The sequence below is a fragment of the Sinocyclocheilus anshuiensis genome, unplaced genomic scaffold (genome assembly GCF_001515605.1).
Source record: "Sinocyclocheilus anshuiensis isolate Anshui unplaced genomic scaffold, SAMN03320099.WGS_v1.1 scaffold1491, whole genome shotgun sequence".
Classification (NCBI taxonomy): domain Eukaryota; kingdom Metazoa; phylum Chordata; class Actinopteri; order Cypriniformes; family Cyprinidae; genus Sinocyclocheilus; species Sinocyclocheilus anshuiensis.
The window spans coordinates 17,617-37,526 of NW_015555706.1; the positions used below are offsets into that span (position 1 = coordinate 17,617).

The 19,910-nt window shown below is 33.9% G+C and overlaps 2 protein-coding genes across 2 annotated transcripts in view; both read left to right on the top strand.

The window, feature by feature from the left end:
- Positions 1-4,547: 4,547 nt before the first annotated feature.
- On the top strand, positions 4,548-7,716 carry fcer1gl (Fc receptor, IgE, high affinity I, gamma polypeptide like). Its single transcript, XM_016464770.1, has 5 exons — positions 4,548-4,675; positions 5,298-5,389; positions 6,205-6,237; positions 7,324-7,347; positions 7,433-7,716. Exons 1-5 carry the CDS (start codon positions 4,624-4,626, stop codon positions 7,499-7,501), a joined length of 270 nt encoding a protein of 89 aa, XP_016320256.1. The 5' UTR covers positions 4,548-4,623; the 3' UTR covers positions 7,502-7,716.
- Positions 7,717-9,093: 1,377 nt separating this feature from the next.
- nectin4b (nectin cell adhesion molecule 4b) overlaps positions 9,094-19,910 on the top strand; it is a 22,417-nt gene continuing 11,600 nt past the window's right edge. The window contains exons 1-5 of the mRNA XM_016464765.1: positions 9,094-9,355; positions 11,154-11,348; positions 14,136-14,303; positions 16,551-16,829; positions 18,832-18,946. Of these exons, the coding sequence (XP_016320251.1) occupies positions 9,307-9,355; positions 11,154-11,348; positions 14,136-14,303; positions 16,551-16,829; positions 18,832-18,946 (806 nt within the window). The 5' untranslated portion in view covers positions 9,094-9,306. The remainder of the gene's footprint in view (positions 9,356-11,153; positions 11,349-14,135; positions 14,304-16,550; positions 16,830-18,831; positions 18,947-19,910) is intronic.

The window sequence follows — 19,910 nt, forward strand, 5'->3', positions numbered from 1 at the left end:
TTTAGTAATAGTAAAAATATTAATAATTAAATATTTATGGTGAATTTAGGTTAATTGGTCATTTCAATGATAAAAAGTGTCCCAATTTACCTGATTTCACCCCTTTATTATATAAATTTATTTCATAATTGTGTTATATAAACATAAATGTGATATATGGATTTAATATGTGCATTTCAAATGTAAATATTATAGAAATAATATAAATATTTTAAAAGTAATTTCATTATTTTTGTAAAACCTTAATTCTCATTACTGAATGAATCTTAGTATAAGAAATCATAAACGTGACGTGAAACAAGTTCACTCATGCATGTATAATTCATAGTTTTTTTCATCTGTTGACTTGAGTTTCATTTTATGAACAGTGAAGTTGATAATGCATATAGTTATAGGCAATATGAATGAACATTAACAGTATGGTTTGATCTTCTTCATGTCTTTGGTTCAATGTCTAGTGCTTATGTTTTATTTTCATTTAGCAGAGACACATCCAGCGTTTAATGTCCTCATTGCAGCTTTGATTTGAAACTGGTGGATTGATCTTCTGATATCTGTCAGGTAATATGGTCATTTTATGTGTTATTCCCAAAAGTGTATTAATTTTAATTTACATAAAATGTAATTTTATACATAAACATCGCCAGCAGAGGGCAGTGTGAACCTGCCTTAATCCTGAATCACACACAAGACTACTTCTCATTAGCTTTCCTGCTGTATTCACTACAGTAATATGAATGATCCTATAGATTGTGTTTATGTGATTTATTCATCAATATCAGTGAGATACTGTAGATCCTTGAATTGTGGGTAATTACTGGTGTTAATTTACTAAGTGATCAGATGAGTGATTCTCACCAGACAGCTGATGAAATGAGCAGAACATCTCAGAGACTTGAGGATGAACTTGAACATTCTACCAACCCCATAGCAACACCTTGACAACCACCTACACCCTAGCAACCCCCTAGAACTCTCTAGCAACCCCACAGTACCTCATTGACAACCACCCACATCATAGCAACCACCAAGAACACTCTAGCAACATCATAGCAACACCCTGACAACCACCCACACCCTAGCAACCTCATAGCAATCCTCTAGAACTCTCTAACAACCCAACAGTACCTCATTGACAACCACCCACATCCTAGCAACCTCACAGCAACCCCCTAGAACTCTCTAGCAACCACACAGTACCTCACTGACAACCATAGCAACCATCTAGGACACTCTAGCAACCTCATAGCAACTCCCTGACAACCACCCACATTCTAGCAATCTCATAGCAACCCCATATCAACCCCCTGATGACCGCCTACATCCTAGCATCCTCATAGTAACCACCCAGAACATTCTAGCAACTTTACAGCAACACCCTGAGAACCACCCACGTCCTAGCAACCTCATAGCAACCACCCAGAACATCCTTGCAGCCCTATAGGAATCCCTGACATCCACCCACATCCTAGCGACCTCATAGCAACCACCCAGAACACTCTAGCAACCCCATAGCAACTCCCTGACAACAACCTACGTCACAGCAACACCCTGACACCCACCCACATCCTAGCAACTTCATAGCAACCACCCAGAGCATTCTAGCAACCTCATAACAACCACCCAGAGCATTCTAGCAGCCCCATAGCAAATCCCTGACAACCACTTACATCCTAGCAACCTTATAGAAACCATACAGAACACCCAGCAACCCCATTTACATTTAGTCATTTAGCAGACGCTTTTATCCAAAGCGACTTACAAATGAGGACAATAAAAGAAATCAAAACTAACAAAAGAGCAACAATATATAAGCGCAAATGACAAGTCTCGGTTAGCCTAACGCAGTACACGTAGCAAGCTGTATATATATATATATATATATATATACAGTGTTGGGCAAGTTACTTCTAAAATGTAATACATTATATATTACTAGTTACTGTCTTTTGAAAGTAGTTACATTACAATATTACTGTCTCTGAATTGTAATGCGTTACACTACCTTTGAGTTACTTTTGAGTTACTTTCACCAAAATATCCACAGAAGTATTATAAAATGCCAAAATGTAGTTTATTGCTGCTCATTCTACATCCAGTGGAGGGTAATGTGGTAGGTCTATATAGCATAAACTATATGAAATCATATTTAGATACCGGTAGGCTATGTATGTAGGCTTCTGTATCTATCTGTATTATGTTCTACTGTTAGTGTTATCTGTATGCACCAAGGGTCTGAGAGTAACGCAATTTCAATTCTCTGTATGTATCTGTATGCACCAAGGGTCTGAGAGTAACGCAATTTCAATTCTCTGTGTGTATGTGCTGTACATGTGGAAGAATTGACAATAAAGCAGACTTGACTTGACTTGACTAGGTCTACATTAATGTTACGTTGTAGTTTATGTTAAAAAAATAAGCACAAATCGCATTATTACATTCATAAATAACACCGGTAAATAAAGCGAAATATTATCATGTACAAACAATAAACACAATACCTAGCCTATAGGCTATTTTGAACGGTTTCAGAAGAAAACAAGAATGAAAAATATAAGTTGCTAAACAAGCCAAAATGAATTAGGCTAATTCAATGCGAAACTGAAAGCAAACGGCGTTCTCGTGCAGCCTACCTCTCTCATGCGGCATTAATTCAATTAAATGTGTCCATATTTGCGATGTATTTGAATGCTAAACTATTATTTATTATGCAAACCAAGCTTACTTAACGCACTTAAAAAACATCCTCGTCACATGAGCAAATGTGTGTTTGGCCCGAGCTCAGGCTGAACGGCACGGATTGCACTACACAGTATACGCACTATTTAAATTAACCAGTGTATCTATATGTTTGGTTGACTGTATTTTATTCTGATAATGAACAGGCTGCAACGTTTGCAATGCTGTGTGTGCATGAGGCGCCAGCGCGATCGAACAGCGGAAACAAACAAAAAAAAAATACTCTATTTTTGGTCATACAGATGATTCGAAACTGCAATGTGTTTACTTTATTTCTGTCATCTCGGTTTCCTTTCCGTGGACTTTCGTATTGCGCCACGCCACACAAATAGCCTATGAACCAAACTCAGCAGCATATCTCTCAGTCTTTTCCTTTCGTTTTGTTAATCTGTTAATTAGGCCATTTAAGTCAAATATTTCGCATATTCATTATTTTTATAGACTATGATTTAATAAAAACAGATTTTGTTATTTTTAGTTAAACTTAATTTTTGTAGCTTTTCTGCGCTCGCCCGCCGTATTTTTTCACTTCTCTGACCCCGCAGCTTTCTCTGATAGCTCAGTGTTAGTGGCACCAGTCCAGTGTTTCCAGGTTTTACTCGTGCTATTTCTCCATGTTGAGAGTTTGGTGTCGGACATATCGCTAAGCATTCTTATCCCTTTCTCCGATGAACTGAAAATAACAGGAGTGTGTCCATCTCACAAAAGTAGAATCCGTCTCTGCAGTCATCTCAACCATCTAATTCCAGCAACAGAAGATAGACAAATTATGTTACCCGCGGGATTTTTTCTCTGGTGCTGTTTTGCGGTGTTATTAAATTCACCACTTAATTTTGAGTTAAAATATATTGTTGTAACTTGCGTTACTGAGATTGTAACGAGTAATAATATTACCCAAAGTTGATTAGTAATGCGTTATATTTCTGCGTTACAGCAAAAAGTAATATACTACTGTAATATTATTACTTTTGTAATGCGTTACTCCCAACACTGTATATATATATATATATATATATATATTATGCACACACAGAAAAACAAGTAGATAGAATAGTAAAAATAGAAAGCTAGTGTTTTTTTTTATAAAAAAAGAAGATAAATATAGATAAAGTAGAACCCCATAGCAACTCCCTGACAACCACCCACAAGCTAGCAACCTCATAGCAACACACTGACAACCAGCCACATCATAACAACCACCCAGAACTCCCTAGCAACCCCATAGCAACACCCTAGCAACAGATATTTTTGGTGGCCTGTTTGTTGCAAAAATTGATGTTTTTCCTTTTTGACAGAAAATAAGAAGTAGCTATTGTTTTCTGGAGAAAAAAAAAATATCAGCCAATAATAATCTAGTTTTAAATTATGCATATTTTTCTGAGCGTACTGGCAGATATTCTTCAAATTTGAAGCACAAACTCAGTTCATTTTGTTCAATTTTAAATGTAATTTTAATTTTGCTTCTCTAGTCCTTTATAGCTGATTAAAGAATGTTCAGATATTTGTATTGGAAAACAAGACAAAAATACAGAGGATGAAAATCCCTGTAGTTTGGAAACGTTAGACGTCCTCTGTGATGGTAGCAGAAATCAGCAGCTCTTTTCCAGTCATTTGTCTGAAACGCTCCTCACTTCTCTGAGAAACAGGAAGGACTCGTGCTCTGCTTTCAGTGTTGTGTGTGCATCAGACGTAAAAAAAGAGAAAAAAAAGGACGCTGGTGTGAAATTGCATGTATGTCAGTGTATGTGCATGTGTGTATTTCGGACACTTTGTCTCAACCCACAGCTTCCTGTTAAATGAACCTTTTTTTTACTGCCATGGTTCACTCTTCCTCTTCACTCATTTCTGCTTGACTCTCCCTCTGTCTGTCATGTCAGAGGAAAGATGCAGTCGCTGGACGTCTGTCTGATTCTCCTGCTCAACGCCGGACGAGTCGGTAAGATCAGATCCAATCAAACTTTATCCGACACAGAACCACCCGAGAAATCCTGACCGACACATCTGTAACAGAAAAGTGTCAAAGTTTGTTTAGGAAAGGTCAAATTAAACCACCTCTTCCTGTTCCGCATTAAACAAATACATAGTCATTTTGAATCAATTAAAATTTAATTTAATTTGAGCTATATTTCTAATTAATGAGAGTGAATTCGATTTTTATGAATTCATTTACAACTGGATTCCTCTTTTGGTGTGCATTGGGTGCATAAAAACTACACTCTATAAAATGCTGGGTTGTTTCAACCCAACTTTTGGGTTAAAAATGTAATGTAAAAATGTAACCCAACGGTTGGGTTAGCCCATATTTGACCCAAAGTTGGGTTGAAACAACCCAGCATTTTTTAGAGTGTATGCTTTAAGCATCTAAACATTTATAATTGTTTTAAATATTTAAACTTTATAATATATTGCTTTAAACATTTAACATTAAGCATGTTTATTGAATCATTATAAATGTATATACAATGATGAATTATCTATTTACTTGTATTACAATAATGCTTTTTCACGTGGATGGCATTTGTTGAAGCTGTTGTGTGAAAGATCTTGTTGTTTGTCAGCTGCGCAGCAGGATGGAGGAGTGTGTTACATTCTGGATGGGATTCTGATCGTTTACGGCATTGTTCTGACCGTCCTCTACTGCAGATTAAAGGTGACACTTCATCAAGACATTTAGTGTCATTTTCCACCCATTTATAGAATAAATGACCTTTATGGTGACTAAAAAATATTAGTTTACTAGTAAGATAAATATAAATCTAATTATTAATCTATTGACTTGTACATTAACAAGATTTACAGAAATTAAAACAACATATTTTGGCAAGAAAATGCACACTTGCCATGTCCTGAATTAACACTTTAATTGGATGCACCCATAAAAAAAAAAAAACATTATTTCCTTGCATTTTGTAGTTCCTTGGAGCACAGATACCTTCAAGCAATATTAAACATTTTTATAGCCTTTTTTTTTTTAATTATGAATCTCTACCAAATGACTGAGGTCTCCATTCAAGGCAAGGTGAATTTATTTTATTGTATTTGTATGTGAAAATAAATAAATAAACGAAATAAAAGCCTATAATTTAAAGAAATGCAGAATATAAAGAGGGAATTTCTTTATCACAATCAGTCTTCCTCCTCGTTATCTTCCTTTCCAACATATTCAATTTAAATGTAGTAATTAAATTGGGATTTAAATACTTTCTCAGTGCAGTTTTGAACGGTGAACAACACCTAAAAAAATACTGCATTCTAGATTACACTGAAATCTACATTTCACCTGCTTATTTTCAGTTTGTTAAAATCCCAAAACTTCGTTTGCACGATTAAATTAAAAAGACCTCAATTTTGTGACACGGCCTTCACTGTACGTTCAGATTTTGAGTTATGAAGGGAATATGTTTTTGATGTTGAACTGAATTTCTCTGATGATGAAAGTAATGTTCACTGGTTGTTTGTTCTCAGATGCGTTCGTCTGGCGATAAAGCTTTCTCAGAGGTGGGTTCACTCTTCTCTGTGGTTTGTTTCTGTTGATTCTATTGTCGCATTTCTGTTTCTTGTTCTTCAGCTGACCACAGAGAGCTGTTAAAAACACAAACACACATGCATGCACACATTTACTTAGTTATCTAAATATGGACATATTACTTTTATATACAGCTAGTTATAAATACTAAAACCAAGCACTTTTTACAGTTTAAAAAAGAAAAACAGTAACACTTAAAGCCTTCATATATGATGCATTATATATGTAGTTTTAATGCATTAATTTTGCCTCGTAATGCACTGTATAGTCTTATGAATAATTGTAACCACAGTTAGTAATTTTACTATAATGCTCTTGCATTATTGACATACTATTGTTCTGTTTGACTCTGTAAAGCTGCTTTGACACAATCATTACTGTATAAAGCACTGTAGAAATAAAGGTGACTTGACTTTTATATATTCATTGTTACACCTTTAGAAAGTATAATGTATGAAAACACATGACAGACAAACCAAATATCATAATGCATTTTAACTTTGGTTACAAGTATTAATGAAATGATATAATGCATTACAATGTACATTATAAATACTTTTATAATGCATTATACATATAGTACATTCTTCAAGTGTCACCAAAAATGCTGCATTTACTTTATTTTATATCGTTTTATTCAAATGAGGATGTCTTCAGGAGGTTTTGTCAGATTTACTTCCTATTTGGGTGAAAATTTAGCACATACACACACACTCTCACTCTCACACACACACACACACACACACACACACACACACACACACACACACACACACACAGTGAGGCACCTCAGAAATAAATGCAACCCACAAACGCACAGTAAAACCCCTTCAGTCAGTCCGATAAACATGCTCTAGTTCCTCTTTTTCACGTTCATCTTGTCATGTTATAATGTCCTCTTAGTTCACTTAAGAGAAAGAATGAAGGAATAAAAGAGTCGGAAGAGAGCATAAAGAGGATCAGAAAGCGGAATCAGTGTTGACTAACACTTAAGGACAAACACCACAGTCTTGAGCAAGAGTCACTTCTCCCATTCACTGTCCTCTTGTGTTTTTCAGAAACGAGAAGGAGACATTTATCAGGTACTGTGCTGTTAATGAGCTTCATGCTGTCTGGTGAGTGAGTGAGTGAGTGCTGCAGTGATTTCATGTGTCTGTGCTTCTTCAGGATCTGGGCCGGCGAGATGTGGACACCTACGACACTCTCCATCCCGGGAAGAAAAAACCTCTGGCCTGAGAAGCTCTCAAACCGTGCAGCTCATTCAGTGCTGGTGTCCTACAAACTATATTTGTGCTGTGTTTATAGTAAGCAAGCTAGCAGAGCTTTGTTGATCGTGAGATTCTGTTTTATTGTCTTTGTTTGCATGTGTCTTTGAGACAAACGTCACAATTAATGTATAAAATACATGTGTAAGGCTCTTCACTTCAACATAATAAAATGATATTTTTAACTCGGACAGATTAATAGTGTGTTTCATTGTTGTGCATGGTGTATGGTGCCTGCTGTTTGTAAGTTGAATGTGTACAAAACAGCTCGTTATGCTGCTTGATAATGCAAACTGGTATCTCTTTTCATATTACTTTAATTCATTATCATAATTATAAACACACTGGTTTGTAGTGAAAATTGTTTAAGAGTTCACTGCAGTTTGTAATTTATCTACAGCGGCTAATATTTACTTATGCGTTGATAATAATAATTTTAATGCCTCAAGATTTCTCAGTTTTATGTCACTTTGGATGAAAAAAAAAACATCTGCTAAATGAATTCCTGTAAATATAATGTGAATGTAACTCAGAACAAATCAACAATATCATGATCGGAACAGTAGTAAAAATGTCATTGTACAAATATATGTCGCAAAAACTAAACTAAATAAAACAACCCAGCTAAGGAACGTTCTCAGAACAAATGTTCTTCCAGTAACGTTAATAGAACGTTCATTCAACGTTATCTGCTCTTTAATAACATTCTCAAACATTCCCATGTTTGACGTTCTTCAAACGTTTTTTAAATGTTACTACTGGTTTCGGAACGTTCTTTGATGTTTGCGAAATGGAACGTTCCTTTAACGTTTGTGTAACAAAACAACAACATTTGAAACATCGTACCTTCAGAGAACATTCAGAAATAACGCGTTCATCATAACTTAATGTGAACAATTAGCGATTTATTTGCCATGTCCAATGTGTTGACCAGCAGATGGCGCTATAAAACAGTTTGAACGATTGTCTGGGAAATAAACTTAATAATTAACTACATAAACCAGAGAAAATCCCAGCGCGGGTCAACTATTCGGCACACACCACGTGACCAATCAAATTAGAACGACAGAAATAACTACTGCACAAATACATATAAATGAACACGCATATACATAGAATTTAAAAAGTATTAAGGTTATATCAATAATAAAATAAAAATAACTTATTAAATAATAATAATATTAATAGCTTTCTTTTACTATAAAGTAAAAACAAACTCTGTATATCTCTCTTCATTGGAGCTGACATTTTTTTGGCTGCTTGTTGGCATGTTAACAAGAAATGTGAGGAATCTGCATCTGAACTGGTTTGTCCTGTTCATTTCTACATCACAAAACACCAACAAAACAAACTTCACACCTCGACGTGCGTTCAGAGAGCTGAGCCTTTTATACATTTCTTGAAATCCACATTTCTGATATAAGAAAAGCTTTATAGTTCAGTGCTTAAATCAAATGTCATAGTCTGTCTTTAAGCGCGCGTGAGAGCGGAAGTGGTGGGCGGAGCCTAGGTGAACCTGCAGGACAGGTGTGTGTGGACGCTCACCTGAGCGCGTTAGAACGGAGCTCAATCATGACTTTATCAGCCTCGGAGCCACATCCAGCTCGTGTTTCGTGACAGAACTGCAGCTTCATCTCGCATACTTTCTTTATTATGCTGACAAACGTGGATTTTCAGAACACAGTTTAAAATGGATTAACAGAAGAAGCGGGTGAGAACATGAGGAGATGTGTTGAGGAACAACAGAGCAATATATTGGCAGAATAAACCAGCAGCATGACGAAACTTCTAACCCTCATCAGTGTGATCGGCTTCAGATTGATGGGTAAGAAAAGCTCGTAATTCAAATCAGGGCACATTTACTTTACTTTAGTTTAGTTTAGTTTCTTTTTATGTACTTTATTGTGTGTTTCATGCTGCATTTTTAGTGAAGTAAAAGGTGAATAAAAATAGTATATTAGCTGGATATGAGTCAGAATTAAATGTTAGCCCAGAGTGTGTGTTTGTGTGGGTGTGTGATTGATCTGCTATGTGGTGCAGTGACATTCTTTTCTACTGAAATTAGTTCAACCAGCTTCAAAAACCATTACTCACTCATTTATGGCTGACATGGAGGAAATAAGTGAAGGAGGGAGTGTGTGTGTGTGTGTGTGTGTGTGTGTAGTATGTGTTGTTATTTTAAACATGTGGCGTGTCAGTGTATGTTGAGTGTTTCTGTCGGCTGAGACGAGAACAAACAATAACCAGAACTGCGAGATGACATTCTCTCACTATGTCTCACTGTCTTCTGCTTTCTGTCTCGTTTTGTTGACTTTGAAAGACGAGTGTCTGGTCCAGAGTTTCTCATCTGGTTTTGATTCAGGATGATTTTACATTGGACATGAACTGGAGGCCCAAAATAGTTCACAATCATGCAAAATGAGCAGAAATGTCCTTAAGCTTAAATCCAAAGCCAATACCAGAGTATAAAAATGCACAAGAGATCTCCAGAGTGTCTCAAACTGTGCTAAGATTGCCAAGTTTGCCATCAAATATCAGAGATCTCAATATTAACTCAATATTTCTCATTTGAGCTGCTGATAGACATTCATTTTATAGATTTAGACTTAAGACTTAACTTAGAGTTTTTTTATCCAGTCAAAGCTCTTTTAGTGTAACTGTAGCTGGAGCTTCTCGTGTCAAATCTTGACTGATTTTGATCAAGTAAAGGTCAGAATAACTGCAGTAATATCTCCAGATGAACACTTACTGGACTGAAGCAGCTCAGCTTTACTTGATTCTCCATCAATCATGTGTTTAGAGTTAAATGTGACCCTGCAGCACAAAAGCAGTCTTAAGTCGCTGGGGTATATTTGTAGCAATAGCCAAAAATACATTGTATGGGTCAAAATTATACATTTCTTTTATGCCAAACATCATTAGGATATTAAGTAAAGATCATGTTCCATGAAGATATTTTGTAAATGTCCTACCGTAAATATATCAAAACTTAATTTTTGATTAGTAATATGCATTGCTAAGAACTTCATTTGAACAACTTTAAAGATGATTTTCTCAATATTTAGATTTTTTTGCACCCTCAGATTCCAGATTTTCAAATAGTTGTATCTCAGCCAAATATTGTCCTATCCTAACAAACCATACATCAATGGAAAGCTTATTTATTCAGCTTTCAGATGTATAAATCTCAAAAATTGACCCTTACGACTGGTTTTGTGGTCCAGGGTCACAAATATGATTTAAAAAAAAAAAAAAAAAAAACACATGCAAATTTAAGATTTTTTTTTTTTTACAAATTTTGTCTAAAGGTTAAATAAATTGTTCATTTGATGTGAACAACAAACAATATGGAATGTATTTTATTATTTGCATTTAGCATTGATTTTTTTTTTTTGGGACTGGTCACACTCTCTCTGGACTGGTTTCTGGTTTCTGGTTTCTCTGGACTCTCATTGCGCTGCATGGGAACGTCCTTGGTTTTTTGTGACATGTTTGTAGGGCAAGAGTGAGGGATCATGATAGCGTGGGTTTATTATTAACCGTCCTCGGCCCTCACCTCATGTCTAATAGTAAATCCATTCAGTGCTGTTTGCAGATGTTCACACTGTCTCTTTATGTCTCAGTCTGTGTTCACAGTGAGTTTATCGAGCCGTCTCCGTCTCTGGCCCTGCGCTCGTTCTCCGGCACACAGACCCGGATGCCCTGCCGCTTCACGGTGGAGGGCGACGAGATGCTGGTGCAAGTGACCTGGTACAGAGAGAAACCAGGAGGAGAACGAGAACAGATCATCATAGGACACTTTACTGAAGGACCTAAAGGTGTGTGTGAGTGTGTGAGTGTGTGAGTGTGTGAGTGTGTGTGTGTGTGTGTGTGTTTGCACCATTTACAAACACAAACTAGTTGAGTGAATCTCACAAAACTTGTTAGGAATGTTTCTGGCTCAGGTTTCACAATGCAGAAAATTTTAATGGTCCTCAAAACAGGCTTCGTTTTCTTTTCTCATGATTTTGGTCTGAAATATGTTGTGTGTGAGAACTAGACGTGTTCCATGGTTATTATATTTCACTAAACAAAAGCTAAAAACATTTTTGTTGCTTGAAATAAAATAAGTGCTAACTGAAATAAAATTAAATATATGAAAACTATTAAATTCATAATAAAATAAATAAAATGTAAATAAAAAAAATAAATAATACTAACTATAAAAACTAATGAAAATGACAAAACAAATCTACAAAATTACTAAAACTTTAGCTAAACTTAAAATGAAAACAGAAAACCAATCGTATCAAAATATGAAAAAACAAATAGTTTTTCATTGATGCTAAAATGAAACTAATATGAAAATAATTTTTGTTACTTGAAATTAAATAAATGAAATTTATAAATAAAATATAATAAAATAATAAATCAAATTCAGAATAGATAGAATAAATGAAATATACTATAGCATGAACTTATTTTATTTTAGCTACAACATTTCTCATTTTCATTTAGTTTCATTTGATACTGAAATAACTAAAAGTGACTAAAAATTATATGGACATATAAAAAAAAAAAATAAAAAAAATGACAAAACAAATTACTAAAAATTTAACTAAGATTAAAATGAAAACAAAAATCATAAAAATAAAAACTAATACAAATTATAATAGTACATTACAGATACTAAAATAGCACTTTAAATTAATTTACTTGAATTTAAATAAACGTTAACTGAAATGAGTTCAGTAATTTCAGACATTTAAAATTTGTTTGTTTGTTTTATTTTATTTCAGCTAGTTGCCAAGGCAACATTTCTCATTTTCATTTAGTGTAACTGGATGTAAAATATGGATCTAAAATAACTAAAAGTGAAACTGAAAAAAAATTAATAACTATATAGATTAATAAAAATGTCAAAAACACACTACTAAAACTGTAAAATTATATTGAAAATGGAAAATTATAAAAAATAAAAACGAATTCAAAATATTTATTAAATAAAAAATAATGTAAAAAGTATTACAAAGTATTTATTAAATATTAATAACTATAATAGTATCTCAATGATACTAAAATAGCACTGGTGTGTTTTGGTGATTCATCCACCCAGCACAAACAGACACAATCATAATTCCCCCCCAGCAGTTTTGTTAAATGGAAACTGTCTCGCATGCATTGTGTTCTGACACCTGGAGACGTTTGTCATGACGAATATTTTCAATGGTGCATTGTGTTTATCTGCTCTTTTATCTGAACCGACTCACACCTGCCATCTGTGTTAAAGTGCATTGCTTTAATTCCCCCAAAAAACAAAATATTCTGTCATTATTTACTCACTCTCATATCAGCTCAAACATGTATGACTTTCTTTCTTCTGTGAAACACAGAGGAGCTTGTGCTGCTCTTTTGCATACAATGGCAGTGAATGAGGACTGGGGTTGCTCCGAAAAGCAGCATAAATGCAGCATAAAATATCATAACAGTAGCTGATATAACTTAAACGCTATATTCCACGTCTTCTGAAGTCATGTGATCATCATTTGTGTGAATAACAGACCCAAATTTAACCTGTTTTCACTGTGAAGCTTGAGCCGCGGCCACCAGGGAATGGAAAAGAGCAAAAGAAATGATCGGAATATAACTTGTATATCCTGATAACTTCTTTTGTGGTTGCATGAAAGAACAATACTTGGTTTGAAACGGTGTTATCACTATTATCGTAGACTATAGAGACTGTAGTTTTTGTTTTTATATATTCTATTCATTTTAATTTTAAAGTTTAAAGTAATTTTTTATGGTTTTGTCATTTTTATTAGTTAAATCTATATAGTTTTTATTTGTTTTTATTTTAGTTTTAGTTATTCTAGTACATCAAGTTGAACTAAATGAAAATTAAAAATAAAATAATCTAAAATAAAATGTTTTTAAAGTTTTTTTGTGAATTAGTTTTTATTTTTATAAATTCTGTTTTCGTTTTAATTTTAAAATTTTAATAATTTAGTTTTTGACATTTTCTTTTTAAATGTCTGTATAGTTTTTATTGATTTTCATTTTAGTTTCAGTTATGTTACATGTAGTTAAACAAAATGAAAATGAGAAAAATTTGACATAAAACATTAAAAATTAAACTTATTTTAATTAAAAAAAAAAAAATTTCAGTTAACATTTATCTGTAATTTATTTCAAGTGATGAAGGTTTTTTTTGAATGATATTACTTGGTTTTAGTTAACTTAATCACCCTGGTTTGGAAACGACATAAAGGTGTGTATGTTGACAGGATTTTACGGGTCACCTGTAATTTGGATTGAACCTGCAGCTTTTGTATAAGCAGCAAAAAGTCTTCTGGTGATTCTCAGTGTCTTTGATGAAACAAGACTTCTGATGAAACGATAAGAGCTCGGTTTCAGTGGATTCACATTACAATGACATTTACCAAACGGCAATGTGATATCACACATTCTGAAGTTTGCATGTGATTTCCAGATAGGACGTTCAAAGAAGGACCAGGAATTAAAAAAAAAGACAACCATTTGTTTATTTTGTGTTGTTTTTGACATGAGTGTCCTGAGAATTTCCCTCTAATTGAATGTAATGTTCTACTTCCGTTGTTTTATTTCAGCGTCTCCTGATTTTCTGAATCGTGTTCAGTTCGAGAGCTCCGAACCGACCGTCGACTCCACGCTGCTGATTCTGAACACAAAGAAGGCCGATCAGGCCACATACACCTGCCACGTCTCCATCTTTCCCTCCGGAAACTTCGAGAGACAAATCAGTCTGACTGTCTGGAGTAAGATCCTCTCTTTTCACATTTCACTTGATTTTATCAAGCTTCATTTCACTTCTGTTTGCTAAAGGAAGGTCTGTTAAACAGCTAATCTGCAGTAAGCTACAAAATCAACATGTTTTTGTATTTCTGATAAACTAACCAGTTTAAAAATAACTTTGCTTTTGTAAGTGCTCTGTGTTGTAGCACTCCAGGAAGTAATACGCTGTAAAAAAATGTATTTGTACAGTAAAAACTGTTAACTGATTAATTATAAGTTACTCTACCTTTGGGTAACTATAAGTTACAGATATCATTATATGTGACTCTGGAGCACAAAAGCAGTCTTAAGTCGCTGGGGTATATTTGTAGCAATAGCCAACAATACATTGTATGGGTCAAAATTATAGATTTTTGTTTTATGCCAAAAATCATTAGGATATTAAGTAAAGATCATGTTCCATTAATATATTTTGTACATTTCCTACCGTAAATATATAAAAACTTAATTTTTGATAAGTAATATGCATTGCTAAGAACTTCATTTGAACAACTTTAAAGATAATTTTCTCAATATTTAGATTTTTCTGCACCCTCAGATTCCAGATTTTCAAATAGTTGTATCTCAGCCAAATATTGTCCTATCCTAACAAACCATAAATCAATGGAAAGCTTATTTATTCAGCTTTCAGATGATGTATAAATCTCAATTTCGAAAAAGTAACCCTTATGACTGGTTTTATGGTCCAGGGTCACATATGTAATTTATATATACCATTATTAGCATAAAATGTAATTTTACTGTGAACTTTATAGTTTTTGCAAGTAAAAACTATGAATTACCATATTTTTTATGGTGAAAAACAGTAGATGGACAGTCCCAGTGTGAAACAATATTATTATATTTAATATAAATAATTTTTTTTCTTTTCAAATTTTTATCATCAGTAATGTACATTAGGGTGTTTTGTGTTGCAATTTTTGTTATTTTGTTCATGTTTATGGCATTATTTTAGTGTTGTGTGTTACCCTGATGGTGTTTTGACCCTGTTTATATCTATGTATGAGTATTGGCCATGTTTTACACAGACTAAATCAATTTGTTTTTTTTAATGCACTGGTAATTTTTGAGATTTTGGTCTATTTTGCTTCCATAACTTGTCTTATTCAGACTAGTGGAAGAAAAATCTAAGATACACATTTAAGTGTTTATTTCATTGCACTTTATCTATTTGCGTCTGTTGATTTTAATTACAATCCATATCTTTAAAAGTTTTTTCTCCACTTCAGCAGCACTTACAAACACCAAAATTTACAGTTTTATTTAACATTTTATTACTAAAAACATGGCGAAAATGCATATCTTTAAAGGCTGTGAGGTTTGTTTCTCCACTTCAGCAGCACTTACATACACCAAAACTTAGGGTTTTATTCCTCTCTATATTTTGAAGGTTTCTACTGAGGGATTTGTTCATATATCATTCACACTGATTTATACAACATTTATTCCTAAAACATGGCGAAAATGTATTTTTTCTGTCTTTTGACAGTATTTTCTGATTTAAGGAGTGATAAAAAAAGAAATCCAAAATCACCTCTGTGAAAACCTTTAACTCTAATATATCAACAAAATCAAACAAGAATTTTGATCCTGGCTTTATCCAGTGTTCAGGAAAATGTATGCAAATTAGTGCATCTGTAATTAGATAATGCATCATTTAAACACAACATTTCAGAAAAGTTGTAATAAAAGACACTTGTCGTAATGTACTGTGATTAATTAACTGGGGAAGTATGGTGATTATCTATTACCGTCTTGCCTTAAAATATATATGGTTATAAGTTGTAATATATAGAGGCTATATATTTTACAATATGTAAAACTATTTATAAAGCGGATAGTTCCGGTGCTTGATTCTGATTGGTTGAGCCGCGTTCGAAGCTGTTGTAAATTACTCTACAAAGTAACATACACCTTTGTTTACGTTTGTTATCTTTGATTAAAAAAAACTAATAAAAATGACAAAAACATTAAAATTATTAACTTTAAAATTAAAACTGAAAATATAAACATAAACTTGAATATTGACAAACTATAACAGGTTATTGCAGCTATTGTTAGATATTTTTGTCTATACATTCATCAGTTCTTGCATTACTATTGTATCTTACTTTAATGTACTGTACTTCTATTCAGTGTTCTAAAATGCCACAGTTTGCAGTGTTATTATGCTTTAACACAGTGCTTCATCTCTGTTTCTCCTTCACTAGTTTTGCCGATCTCTTCTCTGGAGCCGGTGATTCTGCAGGAAGGCCAGTCGTTCCGCGTGGCTGCCTACTGTCGCTCGGTTGGACACCCTTCGCCGCGTTTGTCCTGGGACACGGACATTCCCGGGCAGTCGCAGAACCGGACTGGAGAAGATGGAGTCATAACCTCGCAGTTTTCCCTGCATCCGCTGCGCAGCATGAACAAGCGGCGCCTGGACTGTCTGGTGTGGCATCCCGCTCTCAATGGCCCACATAGAATCAGCAACGAGCTCGTCGTGCACTGTGAGTTATCCTAAAACTCATCACCCAAAAATAAAGAAACTGTGTGACTTCATTTATTCTGCATGACACAAAAATAAAAATTTTGCAGAATGTTCATGCTGCTCTTTTCTTTGAGACACTATTATAGTTTGTAATATTTAGAATTAAAGGCACAATATGTAAGTTTTTTTTATTAAAGTATCCAAAAACCACTAGAACAGTGTTATATAGTTTGTTGACGTGTGCTTAGATTATCCCAAATGTTTCCAAAAATGTTTAAATCCAGAGAAATATGAATTTAACTAGTGTAACGGACCGCGTCATTGCGTCGCCTGTCAATGACGTCATACACCGTCGATTTCTGGTTTTATTTTGTTAAAAAACATGGAAACGCCAAAGGCGCTTTAATATGTTATGCATTTTATTAGACAGGTGACGAACACACAGAGTAGCATTCTAACCAGGAGAGCACATACGTTTTTCAGCCTGGTTCTCATAAGAGAACCTGGAGATTTGGTTTGGTCCTCACACTGCACATAGTGCATAACCCATTAAATACAACTATAAAAAAATGAATTAATTGTAGTGATGATATTGGTGCAATTTATTTATTTAGTTTTTTTTTTATAAAATAATAAAGTGTGATAATACTATTATATTTTAAAATAAAAAGGGAGTATTAAATACAAATACAACTATTTTATAGTAAACTTAAAAATAAAATGCTAATATTTTCTTTTTTTAAAGATGAATTTTCATCATTTTCAAACTTAAAATCAGCAGGCTTTTATTTTGTCGGGTTGCCAGCAAGTAAGTATATGCTTTTCCGGGTTTAGCGCTGCCGTGAATGAAATGTCACAGTTTTGCATTGTGCTTTGAAAATGGCAGCGGGTAGCGTAGATTTATTTAACTATTCAGTTTGAATAGAAATCTTATACAGTATTACAGTTTGTTGATCTAAAATGGTAATTGTGCGTTAACAGCTGTCAACCATGTCGGTACACAAATGCGCTGTCAGAACTTCTTTACACAGCACATTTTTTATTTTGGTCGCGCATGCGCACCTGCGTACCACTTATGTGCACCCCTGATTATAACAGCACTTTCAACACACTCAAATGTATCTAGTATGATAAAACAGCGCTGCTTTACCCCACATTCGCATGAGCGGAAGGAGCAAAAGCGGTCGACTGTGGCATAATAAAAGCTCCGCTGTTTTCCGCTTCCACAGCTTTCAGCCCCACCCTGCTTCATACTACAGTGACGTTAATATGTTTTTAATACGTTTGCTCATCCATGAACATGATTTCTGCCCATGATTCCACACTCAGTCACGGTGCCATCAAACTACGCCTTTGTTTCTTTGTTTGTTTTGAATATGCGCCCTCTAGCAGCGAAAATTACATACTGTACAAATGTATTACATACATTTTGTGCCAGTGTGCCTTTAAAGTTTATTTTTATTTTTCATTTTAATTTGTAGTTAAAATTTGAGTGATTTTGATGTGAGTTTTTGTCATTTTTATTAGATTTTTTAAATTAATTATTTTAATTTTAATGCTCATTTTATTTCAAGTAATGAACTTATGGTTTTAGTTAATGATAATAAACCTGTTACAGTGTTATTTTTGTATCTGTGAAATACTGTTATAGTTATTATTAGTACTTTGCATTATTTTTATTTTGATATTTTCTGTTTTTATTGTAATCTTCATTAAAGTTTTAGTGTTTTTTTTTTTGTTTGTGGGATTTTTATTAGTTTTTTCATATGTCTATTAGTGGTTCAACGGATCACAAATCTCACGATTCGGATCATTTTACGGATCAGCAAGAAAAGAAAAATATTTCAATTTAACTTGCTTTCCATTTATTACTTAAATATATATATATATATAAATAAAAATAATAATATATAATAATATATCTTATTTTATTTGCGTTAATGTTCATTTTATTTCAGGTGATAAAAATATTTTTTATATGTATAGTTTTAGTTGATAATGAGCCTGTGTTTGTGCTTCAGATCCTCCTGATGCATTGATTGCTGATTCTGGTTCCTGGAGAATCGGACACTCGGGATCTGAGCTCAAATGTGTGGTTAAAGGAAACCCGTTGCCGCAAAACGTCACGTGGAGCAGGTAACACAGAATGATCTGCACCACACTGCAGTTTATTCTGACCAAAAACCACCTACTTGCACAGGAGCATTCAGTCTGACTGATGTGTGAAGTGACTAACCACAGTTAGCTTGTTTTAACCTGTTGTTTTGGGGCAGATGAACATCTGAAATAGATTGAACCACAATAATAGACTGCTATGGAAAAACAGACATTCAAATAAAACACCAAAAATATCTTCGAAACCTGTATGTAGAATTTGTGATCAGAATTTCTGTCCATCCAAAAGTATTTTACAGAATTAAAAACGCTCATACAGTTCTGATCATTAAAATAAATTTACTAGATGTCTGAATAGCCATTAAGTTCCTTAAATATTGCTGATTGTATTAAGCGTTGTAAATTTAGTGCATATAAATAAATTATTTGGCTAATTATAGACCGATATCTAATCTCCCATTTATTAGTAAAGTACTTGAAAAGGTGGTCGCAACACAAATAAAATCTTTTCTTGAAGAAAATCAAATTATGGAAGAGTTTCAGTCTGGCTATAGAAAGTACAACAGTACCGAAACTGCTCTTATATAAATAACAAGTGATCTTAGAGTTAATTTCGATAAAGTTTCAGTTCTTATCCTTTTAGACTTGAGTGCGGCATTCGACACAATCGACCATGATATTTTAATAAATCGTTTCGAAAAATTGGTAGGCCTTTCTGACAACATATTACATTGGTTTAAAACCTATATTAAAGGGGTCCTATTATGCTCTTTTACAAAGTCTTGGTTTTGTTTTGGGGGTGTACTAGAACAGGCTCTCAAACTAGGTTGTTCGAAAAACACATTATTTTTCACATATTTTACATTATTACAACACTTCTCTCCCCAGTCTGGCATGAACGGCTCCAATAGTTCCTGTATCAAATGAAGGCCCGCCTTCTGAAATACGAAATGTGCTGTGATTGGTTAGCTGGGCCAGTGTGTGC